General features: G+C 38.9%; 1 protein-coding gene across 5 annotated transcripts in view; it reads left to right on the top strand.

Annotated features, from left to right (window-relative positions):
• The window catches only part of Pkhd1 (PKHD1 ciliary IPT domain containing fibrocystin/polyductin), a 438845-nt gene that overhangs the window by 262480 nt on the left and 162717 nt on the right, over positions 1 to 13648 (top strand). For all 5 annotated transcript variants that reach the window (XM_050124099.1, XM_050124100.1, XM_050124101.1 and 2 more), the window contains exons 51-52: positions 6615 to 6680; positions 12704 to 12832. In XM_050124099.1, the coding sequence (XP_049980056.1) occupies positions 6615 to 6680; positions 12704 to 12832 (195 nt within the window). The remainder of the gene's footprint in view (positions 1 to 6614; positions 6681 to 12703; positions 12833 to 13648) is intronic.

Below are 13648 nucleotides of genomic sequence, written 5' to 3'. Positions count from 1 at the left end.
TAGAAGTCCCTGTTCCAAAAGAAAAAAAAGATCAAGAGGGGGAGCAGAGAGAATGAAGGAAGAAGTGGGTGAGTTGGGGGAGGGGAAAGAGCTGGGAAGAAAGGAAGGGAGAGAGAAACGTAGATGAGTTATTATAAATCTTTTCGAAGTTATAGGCTTAGGAAGATGATTCTTAGTCATGCTAAGTGGAAAACCGTGATTGACACAGGACACAAATGAGGTGACCTTTATTCCAACAGAGCTGATCCGACCCTAGGTTCTGTGCTTTTTTCTTTTCTGTTTTTTTTTTTTTTTATTATCCCACCCACTGTCTTTTTAGAATTTAAGGTTGGATCCTTACCCAGGTAAACCATTTCTTCTATTTGCAAGAAGAAAACCGTGTATGTTTTAGCTGATGCTAGGTTCAGCTACATGACACCTATCCTTAGACTTTTGCCCCATTCAATCCTCTTTTTGTTGATGGCTCAGCTGCCACAGCCTCCTGAGACCTAGGATCACAGGCGTGAGCCATCACACCCAGTCCTTTCCTCATACTTTCATGCCCTCTGTATTATTTGCTTAATATTCAAAATCCACTTTTACACCGTTGCAGTTTTAAAATGTAACCTTGCCATGCGCAACACTATTCCCTAAAACTATTGAAATTAATGGGATACTTGTATCTTTCTAAAATACTTTAAATGTCAGTAGCCTTTGAAAGAAACACATTATGCTACCAAAATCATGGATATGCATGATAATGTCGCTTGCAAAGTTTTGTCTGATTTCTTCCAGTTACTATTGTGACCCCAGGGGTCTTTCCCATGAGAGTTTCTCTTCTTAGTTGTGAGGAACACCTGTTCCCAAGTACAAGCTGTGTTATTTTTAAAGTCCACAAGAAGTTATGTACTTATGTAAATACTGTTTTTTAAAATTTATCTCATGGGTAAACAGAACACTCATTCCCAGATCCTTCTGAAAATTTTTTTTTTGTGTGTATGTGTTTGTGTATGTGTGTGCACGCTCGCACGCTCAGGCAGGCCCAAGACATTGCAAATGCCTCCACACAAATATGGTACACACTGTTCTGAGTCAGACCCATAATTGTTATTGTTCTCTACATTAATTAAGAAGGCTTAATGAGCCAGCTCTCAGGACTATGATTAATGCAGACATATCTGTCAGTCTTGATTAAGTTATTCTAAAAATATTAGCAGCTGCCCATGAGTGAATATTACTGGAGGTAGGAGAAGGCTCAAACATAGGATTTTCCTCTTTTTCCATAAGTACCTTCCAAATACCATGTGTTGTGAGGGAAAAAATAAGTTCCATAGCTTCTTAGTGATGCTAAAATCAGGTAGGAGTGTGTACTATGACTCAAGTCGCCTTGGCACTCACCGGCAGGTAAGTGCTTCCTGCAGCTAAGTCAGAAGACAACAATATTTGGGGGCATGAGGTCAAGTTCAGGGCTCAGGAAAGCTCACAGCCAATCCTAAGAGAAGAGATAGATCCAACAGTCATGGAAGCAAGAATGGAAACACGGAGAAAGAACCAAACACAACAGCTCTCTTAGGAAGCCAGCCCTGGAAGGCACTGGCATACTTCTCCTCTTAGAACACATAGCTACTTACTTTCCCTTCCAAAACTTCAAAAATGCCTTAGGCTTGCTTAAGGGAAGAGTGGGGAATACTCCCTCCCCTCTTTTCTAGGACTCTGGACAGGACAACATTCACCAGGCACAACTTATACACCTCCTGTATATCTGCATAACTGTCTTATTTTTCTCTTTTCAGGAGTCACTTTCTTTAAAAAAAATGTCTGTTTCTCTCTTAGATGTCTCTGTTTATAGCAGGCTTACTTATATCATATAGCATTTACCAGAATAGTTTGACACCCAGTGACCCGAACACTGTTTCTGAGAACCACTTCCTACAGTCTGGGAAAGATCAACAATGGGGCTTCCCTTATAAACAAAAATGATTAGCCACCCTCATATTTCAAATACAAAATTGGAAATCACAATCTCAGAGAAAACATGTGCACAATATCACAGCTTGGATAAAGCCTTTAAACTCTTCCCGAGTCAGTACCCATTCTATTTAATGGTTTTCATCCCTCCTTCTCTTTATTCAAATTAGGAACGGCACTTCACATTTACAGTCTTTTGAAGTTAAAACATTCAGTAAAATTAAACAGATCTCCTTAAGTCGTGTAATACTGTTGCTCCTCTTGATGGAATACAGCTGGAGAAAGATCAACACTAGCGAAGAACAAATTCTGGAGCCTTGTTAACAGGTGCCAAGAATGATGAGGATGCCATGGTAGTGGTGCCCACAACAGCTAATATTTGCTTCCTGTGTGCCATGCATTGTGTTATATTTCTTCACTCTATAAAACACGTCAAGTTTCTCCTTCAACCACCACCCCCATATTCTGGTGATGGGAATGAGGGTCAGAAATGGCTAGTTGTTCCTATGTAGAAAGAGGAAGAGCCAGGATTCAGTTCTCTGCTATTGGGGTCCAGCACCCATGTATTCCCCACCATCCTCTGTTGCCTCTTCAGACTCAGAAATGTTTGAGAATGTTTTGTCATCCGTGCCGTTTGTGCATACCCAGAGCTCACTCCACTTGTTCAAAATTGAAGTTTGGGAAGCCATACTCTTATGATGATTTCTTCCCTATTGTTTATAGCTTTTCTCTGTCTTCCCTGATCCTCTGAATTTTGCCCTTGTAACTGAGGGACACTTTCACTGCAATAAAGTGGAAAATAGGTTTTCAGTATACTTTTAGTTTTGCAGTGTTTGTTTGGGTTTGGAATGACACTGGATATACTAGAGGGAGTGTGTAGGGGATTACACTGGAGGGGATGCGTAGAGGAGATCACGCTGGAGGTTATGCATAGAGGGGGTCACACTGGAGGTTATGCATAGAGGGGGTCACACTGGAGGGGATGCATAGAGGCTGTGCAGAGTCAGCAACTGCTCACTCTAGGCATCATTTCTAAAGTGCTTTGTATTTCGGGTAGCTTCTTCAACCCCAGCACTAACCATCCTGTGGTAACTACAGGGTGTGGATATGAGTGGTGGCCTTTTTCATTCAAGGTCTTTGGGGTGCATGAATTGCTTTTTCTTTAACTTTAATTTTTTTATCTATTTAACGTGGAGAGTAATTACTATTTTTATTCCTCCAACTCTATCTCTTAAGCTATTGTTCTTTAGTTTTTGAGGGCTTGATATTGTGTAATGTGTGTGAAGTTTTTTTTTAAAAGTCTTCTGATATGTACCTATTGCTACTTTCCATATCTCTAGCTGTGTCATAAGAAACAGACAATGCATTCACTGACCACACTTGTACAATGCTGCTGAAGTCTATGCTGTCTGGAAACCATGAATAAAAATGACTTTCATAACGTCTTTAAATTATTTCATTTCCATTTTCAGATGTTTCCTGGAATACTTTCTAATTTGTCTTTCTTAGAGATTGACTAGGTGGTACTACTTAATGCCAAATCTTACAGAAAGGTATTTTATCTTTGCCATTATTTTCATGTTTTCTAAGGATATTTTTTTGCCTGTATTTTCCTTTCCTTTTATTCCAGTGAAAACTGACATTATTATTATTACCACTACGACTATGCAAATGACTATTCTTTCACATCTTTGGGAGTAAGCAGAATGCCTTTTAATTGTTTAGTCTGAGCAGCCAGACTAGAACACTGTGGATGTGGGTTTTGTAACTCAGTCCAGGAAAATAAAAATTTACATGCCCAGAAGTGTCCAACCTCAGACGTTACCTAAGAAAATGAAGCCCCGGACTAAATACTATGGGTTTGAGTGTACTTCAGAGGTACAGTGCCTGCCCAGCAGGCAAGAGACTTTGGGTGGCTCCCCAACACTGTAAAACAAAGCAAAACAAAACAAAATTTAGAGATGATGTTAGTTACTGTTACAACCCTGAATTACTAATTACTTTGACATTATTAGTTATTGAACTGAAAACAAACAAGATAAATATTGTGGTGTGAAACTAGTCGCAGGTTTTCATGTTAGCAAGGCACAGAACCATGCAAACAGAACTGAAATGTTAGACCTTAAAGAAAAAGGTGAGATGGTTGACTGGTGATTTATTTTTTAATATGTTTATTTTTAATACAATCGTCTCATTTTACGTACCAATCCCAGTTCCCACTTCCTCCTCTCCTCCCACTCCCCCACCTTTCCCCTACTCCACCTCCATCCATTCTTCAGAGAGAGTAAGGCTTCCCATGGGGACTCTGTAACTAAGTCTGACACATGACTTTGAGGCAGGACCAAGGCCCTCCACCCTATATCTAGTCTGAGAAAGGTATCCCTCCAAAAAGAATGGGCTCCAAAAAGCTAGTTCAATCAGTAGGGATAAATCCTGGTCCTACTGCCAGTGGCCCCACAGACTTCCAAAGCCATACAACTGTCATCTGCATTCAGAGGGCCTAGTTTGGTTCTATGCTGGTTCCCCCACTATCAGCCTGGAGTCAGTGAGCTCCCACTAGCTCACATCAGCTCTTTCTGTGGGTATCCCCATCATTATCTTGACCCCTTTGCTCATATTATTGCTCCTCACTCTCTTCGACTGGTATCCAGAAGCTCCGCCCAGTGCTTAGCTGTGGATCTCTGTATCTTCTTCAATCAGTTGCTGGATGAAGGTTCTGTGATGGCAATTATTTTTATTTTACTTGTAATTATGTGATATATGTATGCGCCCTATGTATGGGTTTATGTAGGTGAGTACAATGCTTGTGTAGACCAGAAGAGGGCATTAGACCCTTTGGAGCTAGAGTTATAGGCAATTGGCCAACATGGGTGATGGAAATTGCACTGGGGTCCTGTGGAAGAGCAGTTAGTACTTTTAACCAATGTACTATCTCTCCTGCCACATTAATTAGGGAAGAAAGAACAGAAGATGGGGAGGAGAGAGAGAGAGAGAGAGAGAGAGGGAGAGAGAGAGAGAGAGAGAGAGGGGAATATGCAAGAGAGATATAAGAGAGTATACAAGAAGAAAATAATAGTTTAAGGACAATCTTAGAAATGATCATAGAAAAGAACAGTTTAGCTTAGGGAGACAACTCAGTGGATAAAGCACTGGCCATGCAAGCTTAAAGACTGACTTTAAATCATTAGACTCCATATACATAGTGCATGTGTGTAATTCTACCCAGTGTTCTGTGGTAAGACGGGAGGCAGAGACAAAATTCTACAAAAGCATAGCATATTCAGCAGAAAGCCAAGAGAATGTTCTGTATCAAACAAGGACCAATACCTGAGGACCAACACCAGAGGACCGACACCCAATGACCAATACTTGAGGACCTATACCTAAAAATCAATACCCGAGGATCAATTCTCAAAGATCAATATTTGAGGACCAACACCTGAGAACCAATACCCAAAGACCAATACCCAAGGGCCAATACCTGAGGTTATTTTCTGCCTTTCACACAGAAGTGTCACAATCATGAATGCACTGCCCATCCCATATACATGCATATGTATACACATGTACATACGCATAAAAGGAGTGTTGCCAAGGTCCCTGCTCTTAGATTTGGTGATATAAAGGGCAAGCCAAGTCTCGTGTATTTTATAATTGAAAAACATGAGAAAGTGAGCAAAATGGGAGTAGCAGAATTGGAGAGACCTCATCTTGGATCTCTTTGGGGATTATTTTCCTTCTAATGTTCTGAAGCGTATGCTTTGTAATTAAAAAGAATGACATTTGTTCTGTCCCATCTGGGATGGAAGAAAGAGTTTAGGGTCCCAGTGAAACAGAAATGGAGAGCATGAGTTTGGCCAAGCCCCCGAGGCTGCAGCCTGCAGCTACCTTGGGTCCTACAGTGATGGGAAGGGCTCGCTCCCATGACATTGAATAAGGCAGAAAGGTAATTAACCAATAAGAAACAAGGTGTTACCCGAAAGATAGAGTTCGTGCACCTGATTACTAATTAATCAGGCATGGGAGCACCTTGTAGATGCATTTACTATTTAATTATAGCAGCCTCTCTTGGCAAAGGAGCATATGTTCCCAGCTTAATCTACTGGTTTATACTGACATCAAATTGTCATTATCAGAAAGAATCAGGCCTTTTGATTATTTCCACTAATTTATTGAACACTTAAAATTAATGAACCCCGGGCCTTTTAAATGTGCTTGGTTGGTTTGGAAGAAGAAAGCAGATAGGGGGAGTAGGGTGAGGGAAAACCTTCATTAAAAGGACAATTTGTTTGGGGAAAGGTAAAGCAAATACATTTCATGGGTGATCTCAACTCTGTCGGTGAGCAATACATGCACGCTACAAACTGAGCCCACACAGTTATGGACCTAGGAAGCCAGGCACACCTGCTGGACCTCAGTGGCCTCCACAGGGCGCATGCTCAAGTGTTTTCCTCCTTCACTGCTTATCCCTCTGCCATTATACTTAATCAGATCAATGCAAACAAAATAGAATGGTAGAAACGAAGCACTCTCCTAATTAACAAGGACTCTTCTCCTCTTTCATTTCCAGATTTTGTTTTGGGTGGGAAGAAGGAAAAGCAACACCGTGATTCTCCTCTACGTGGGGTATCTTGGCATCACACTCACCTTTTTTTGTTTTCTTTTAGTTTCAGGTGAAGGCCAAGTTCAGGTGTTTCTCCAGGTGAGGGAAGGTGTGCCTCCGACTGTTTCAGGTAAGTACTAAACACTAGAGAGAATGTCGAACAGAACAGAATGTCCTCCCGTCGTTCTACGGGTCCCTCCTCTTCTTTGTTTATGAACAGGCAAGCATCAGCTCTCATGCTGTTGAGCCTGACAGCGCTCTGCTGTGCTGTCCTATAATTCAATATATTCCTGAATGTCAAGGGAAGATATAGGATGCATTTGCTTTTCAAAACAATAGGATGTAAGAATTGTAACATGTAAATAAGCACATTTTATAAATTATGAGCCATATGTGCACGCAAGATTCCAGATCTGCAGATGGGCCATTAGGCCCCCTCCAAATGGAGAGAAAAAATCCAGGGTATCTCTAAACTTTAATTGTTCCTGGTAATTTCAGGAAATCAGGATAAACAAACGCTCCCCAAAAGTCAGATGGTTCTGTGAGATCCTGCTAACTCAAAAGAGCCAAAGTCCCAAAGACTAAACATCTCATAACCACCTTTTAATGTATGTCTCAGTTTGTTTTTGTTTATTGTGAGTCAGTTTAACTGTGCATTTGCAGGAGGAATAAAGCCTTTCAAAGGCAGGGGTTCCCTTTGATTTGCAGGGGGATATTTGTGTTATGTCACAGAAGAGTCATACTAATTAAAAACGTTCAAATTCTTCCATTTCAATTAAAAAACAAACGATGTAGAGTTACTGCACTAAGCTAAGAGAGGGACTTTTGGCTACCAGTCCTTGCTTCTTATATTGCGGTAAGTGCAGTTAAGACTGACTTCACGGCGGCTTCCATGTGTCTGTTGTGCTTCACTCTGTATAAACTTCCATTGTCATTCCGCCTTTGCCTTTAGGTGCCTCAAAATTCCCACTTTATTGATTGCCTCTCTATAAGGTATCTCTTTGTGGTGTGGTGTGGTGTGGTGTGGTGTGTGTGTGTATGTGTGTGTGTGTCTGTGTGTAACAACCATGAGCAATAAAAATGGTTCTTACCTTTATAATGTCTCATTGATTCTGGCAGGTGTCAAATAAATGATAAAGTAATTAATTTAACATTCCCTTTTAAATAACTATTACCATTTTTTTTCTCTTGGAAAATCTTGTCTTCAAATCCCACAAAATTGGGAGAGTCCATATTTCATAGGTTCATATTGGTTGGAAAGGCTGTCTTGAGCTCGGGTCCTTTACTGTATATGGGACTACACGTGATGCCTAGATATTAAACAGTTTACATAGTCATATCAGCATCCAGTGGTTGAGTCTCAGCCCTCACATATCTCATCTCAGTGCTGTATTTTTTGCTATACCATGTTGCCTCTCATATGCTTATGTTATTTGTGATATATATATATTAATCTACATGTGAAAGAAAATCATAGCCAGTTTTCCTCTCTTACATATCTTAGGGCAGAAAAGTATTGCAAAGCCTATGAAACCACAGAAACAATACATCAGAAAAATACTTCAGCCAGGAGAATTCCAGGGAGTTCCTTGAATTCCATGATAAAGAATATAAAGTTTAATCATGAATTTAAAATATGGCAGTGCAATCTATGGAGACAATGCAATTATTGTACTTTCAACACCAGTTTTTCATAGGCAGTGAAGTTCTACCTATGTGTTGGCCTATTGCAAGCTTCAATATGAGTAAGTAATGCAGTTGAAACTTTTGAGAATATGCTCCAAAGAGTCTCTCCATTAATCCATTAATAGACAGCCTGTTATATAAAAATAAATAAATAAATCAACAACAACACTGTGGAGGTTATCGTGAGGATATGGTAGACAGGAAAATTCTAGGACCATGCCAAGAAACCAGTGTGAATCAACCAACCAACCTCCTCCCAATACCATGTGTGATGAATTGCCTCTTAACTGTTTTCACGGGTGCTTCCTAAAAGACTAGCTTTCTCAAAGCAGATCCACAGAAATCCAGGAGGAGGGGAGTGGAGTGAGAAGGGGTAGATGGCAATATTTGGCTGATATATTCAGCTTCAGAGCACTCAAGTTTGAGTTGCTGCTGATTAACAAATTCATATAGAGAAGTAGGGCGAGCATTTGTTATAAATGTTGGTCCTCACCAAAGGTGATCTGAAGGTTTGGGAGAAGAGAAAAGGCTCATGCCCTCCTTTGCTAAAAGCAGTGAGTTTTTGGATGGTCCAATGTAAGCTCTTCTTCTTCTACCTCCAGTGCACCCCTCAATCTTCTGTATTATGGTTTCTATCTCAAACACAGCACTGGGAAGGCTCTCCTTTTTCTTTGTAATTTCATCATACAATATAGTTTTATCATGCTTTTCCTTCCCCGATTCCTCTCAAATCCTCCCCACCCACTCAACTTTATTACCCTCACTCTCTCCTTTTTCCCTCTCAAAAGGCCATAATGTCCCAAAACAATGTCAACCAAAAAATGTACACACACTTACACACTCACATACACAAATATGGAGTTTGTTTTGTGTTGACTAACTACTTCCAAGTGTGTGTGTTTGATACACCCAGTGACATTCTATTGTAGGAAACTGATTTTCTCTTTATCATTTGCAAAGAGCTTCTTGGTTAAGGGGTGGAACTAGGTGTCCACTTCCTTTTTTCACTGCTGAGATTTTATTTGGTTTGAACCTGTAACTAATGGGTCTTGTTCATGCTTTCACAGTCTCTGTGAGTTCATATGTTTATCAGTCCTATTGTGTCTAGAAGATGCTGTCTCTTTGGAGTTGTCCATCACTTTTGGCTCTTACAATCTTTCTGCATATAGGTTCCTGAGCTTGTGGAGAGGGATTTCATAAAGTCATCGAATTTCGGGGGACTCCTCCAAATTTTCTTGTTCTCTACACATTGTGAACTTGTGAGTCTCTATATTAACTGCCATCTACTACTAGAAGAAGCTTCTCTGATGATCATCTCATCTTGATCACACATGCCCTGATTGCTAAACTTAATAGATATACTCTCTTTTACAGAATTTTACTATTAACAAGATCTCATCTTGATTCATTCTATTGCATAAGATTCCAAGAAGAGATAGCAGTATATGGCTGGCTTCTTTTTTAAAACTCAGAGTTCATTTTCTCTCCCCAACTTTCAGCACAATATGAGCCATATAGAAGCCACATAGAAATCTAGTAACTATCAGGAAACTGAATTAGGGTCTAAGGTAGAATGGAACTTGTATGTAACATTCAACATTAATGTAGTCACTGTAAGGTCTGGGTGGTTAGACTGAAAATAATTCCGGTCTTTTATAAACTGGAGTGAAGATGGCTGAGGTGCAGAATGTTTGTTTCCACCATCTGTGATATAAATTTGAAGCAACTGTTTTTCTGTTTTCTTTCATTTGGGTCTTTGTGAAGTTTTGAAGAGCCTTGATACTGACTATAGGATAAATTACTATATAGAGAACATCAAAAACCCTGCCTGGCCTCTGTGATACTAGTTAGTGGTTATATCAGCAAATGCCCTTAAGCCTTTGGACTGTTTGAGCCCCATTGAGAAGGAGGCACAATAAAGACAAAGCATAGAAAGGCACTGCAGTTTTAGTATTTATAAACTATTTGTAAAGTTTCTTTCCAAGATAGGCCTGCTCTAAGAAGTGCCTAATTCCCAGGCTGTGTGGTATATTTATGTGCTAATTGTTTATAACTTCTGCATGACCACAGTGGGCATGCTTTTGAGCTATTCTGGAGCTCAAATTAAACGATTAATGCTTCAGATTTGAGCACTGATAGGAAAACTGGCAGGTTTTCCCTATGCTTCTGACATCAGGGATTATGTCTACTCATGCTGCTATCTTTGGTGATATTACATTCATCTTCAAAGACTGAAAGATATCTAATGGCGGATGACAGCCATACCCACCTTTTTTTCTTGGTGTTATCTCTTTCCCTTCAGAATCTATTCTTTGCCATGCACCTCCAACCGGATACCTCAAATTTATCCCAAATGCCTGCCATCTGCTCAGTTGGTTAGAAGTTGACAGAACTCATCAACATCTACCCTAACGGTCTTGAAATCTTTTGCCTCTCTGCCTTCATAATAGTTCACTCTTTGGGCACCCCTTATTTTTTCAGACTCATCTTTTGCTTCTTTCTAACTCTGTCTCACAAAGCTTCTTTTGATTTCCCTCTCAGCATCTCACTTCTCGACCTTGCATACGCTTCTGCGCATTTCTCCATCTGGAACAAGGGCCTTTTACCTACAGAAACTTTAAGTCTTTGAAATGCTGGTCAGTTACTACTTCCTTCAGGAAAGTTCTCTTTAAAGAGAGCTGTTCTCAATCTATGCAAGCTTTTTTTTTTTATCTCCCTAGTATTTACTAACATAGACCCTTAGCTGCATGGAAACAAAGATAATGCTTTTTAAGTTTATCTGGGATTTACACCCCTATTAGAAACATCCTGAAAAAAGATGGTCATTTTTTTATGCTCAGTGAAACTAATCACTAATCGAAGAGATTCTCTTCATTCTGTCAAGAGGTGGCCTTGCATCTTTATTTTTTGTGACAATGTTTTGGGCCCCTAATTGTGCTGGTATATCATGGAAAAGAGCAAAATAACAACAAAAGCAGAAAAAGGCGACTGGATACAGCTCAGCATGGCAATTTCCGTAATGCCTCTTTGTAAAGTGGTTAGTGGTTATCAGTCACATGATTTTGGTACCATTAGAATGCTAATGGTCAGGGACAGAATCAATAAAGAAAAATGATCTGCACATAAGTTACTATCCCAAGAAGTGTCCATGTCATAAGAGTGCCATTCTTATACTTCAGGAGCTGTGAGAAGCTCATACTATGACTTGGCCTTTCCAAGAAAGAATCCATTTTAAAAAGACAATCAGGATTATGGTTAGCTGTGCAGAGAGACTACCCACATCACTTTGTTTATCATTAGAAAGATGTTACATGTTGGATGTTACAGAGAGAGACTAATGGATTCTAGTATGATAGATACTGTGTAATTGTTAAAATTGTGTTTACCAAGAGCTTTAATATCATTAGAAAGTACATAAGAAAAATAACTAAACTAACAAAATAAAACTGGAACTGATATAATTTCAATTATATAATAACACTGAGATATGATGGGAAGAAATATAAATAAAAGGTTGATTGTGGTAATTATTATGTGGTGAGGTTCTGGGTAATTATTAGCTTTTCTTTATTAGCATTTTCAAAATAATCCATAATAAGCACATATAATATCTATAATGAAGAAGAATGCTAATGTTTAATAAGCTTGGAATATATTTTCCCAAAGTGTAAGAAATGGGTAATAGTTTGCTTTCCTGCTATGAAATGTTTTATAGAAACTTCTTTTTAAAATTTTCTTATTGATCTTATTGAGCTATACATTTTTCTCTGCTCCCCTTCCTTCCTCACCCCTTCCATTCTACCCTCTCCCATAGTCCCCATGCTCCCAATTTATTCAGTAGAATAATTGTCTTTTTCTATTTCCCATGTAGATTAGATCCATGTATGTTTATCTTAGGGTCCTCATTGTTGTCTAGGTTTTCTGGGATTGTGAATTGTAGGCTGTTTTTTCTTTATGTCTAAAAGCCACTTATGAGTGAGTACATATGATATTTGTTTTTCTGGATCTGGGTTACCTCACTCAAAATGATGTTTTCTAGATCCATCCATTTGCCTACAAATGGATGCCATTACTTTTTCTGCTGTATAGTACTCTAGTGTGTAAATGTACCTTTGGATTATCAGTATGGTGATTTCTCCGAATATTAGGAAACAATCTTCCTCAAAACCCAGCAATGCCACTTTTGGGTATATACACAAAGGATGCTCAATTGTACCACAAGGACATGTGCTCAATTATATTCATAGCAGTATTGTTTGCCATAGCCATAACCTGGAAACAACCTAAATGCCCCTCAACCAAAGAATGGATAAGGAAAATGTGGTACATTTATAGAAACTTCTAATATTCAAAAGCAGCTACTTTGAAAGGTGAAAATACCAGTCATAAATTAACAATAGATGCTTGACCTTGTCACAAAGATTTAGGTTTTCATAGTTAACTTTGCACCTCTCCTGTATATTCCAGCTTCTACATCTGTACCTGAATCAGCTTTAAAATGGTCCCTTCCTGAAACATGGAAGGACGTTGCAGAAGGCTGGGGAGGATACAACCAGACCCTTCCAGGACCTGGTGATGACGTCTTGATTTTACCCAGTGAGTGAAACCAGTTGTGAGCGGAAACAGATGAACTGAACTGAACCAAATCCGATCAGCGGTAACATTTCATGGTGTAATGCAAGACAGAGAAACAGTAGAAATGAGTAGCTATTTATTTTTATGACCCCTTAGGCAAGTTGATACAGGAGAGAAACTTTCTAAATTTTTTGAGGAATCTTTATATTGTTTCATATAGTGGTTGAATCAGTTTGCATTCCCACTAGTAGTGAGTGAGTGGTCCTTCCCCCCTGGCCAGCGTTTGTCATCATTTGTTTTCTTATTGGTAGCCATTTTGCTAGGATGGACTCTTCAGTGTAGTTTTGATTTTCATTTTCTTTATGATTAAGAATATTGAGTACTTTTCACGTATGTATTGGATTTGTACTTCCTTCTTTGAGAACTAGCAATCAAATTCATCTGTTTATTTAATGACTAGATTATTTGTTCTTTTGGTGTTTAGTTAGTTAAATTATTTGTTTGGTTCCTAGGGATTGAATTGAGGACTTTATATATCCAATGCATGCACTCTACCACTAAGCTACATCTCAGACTCTTTCTCTTTATACATATATTCTAGATATTAACTCTTTGACATATAAATAGTTGGCAAAAATTCTACTGTTCTGTTGATTGTCTTCACTTCTGAAATTGATTCCTTTGTATATTGTACACTATTATTAGTTTTAAAAGATTTGAATCAATGGAAGAGAATAGATGTAGAAAAAAGATAATTTCAGAAATACACCAAAGCAATTTGTATTTAAAACATTCATTTTCCTTAAAGGAAAGTCTACTAAAGTTCCAGGTAACTAG

This window comes from Alexandromys fortis, unplaced genomic scaffold, assembly GCF_014885135.2.
Source record: "Alexandromys fortis isolate MF-2015 unplaced genomic scaffold, M_Fortis_MF-2015_v1.1 scaffold_207, whole genome shotgun sequence".
In the NCBI taxonomy this organism is placed as follows: Eukaryota; Metazoa; Chordata; class Mammalia; order Rodentia; family Cricetidae; genus Alexandromys; species Alexandromys fortis.
This window is presented reverse-complemented; position numbering and strand designations above follow the sequence as displayed.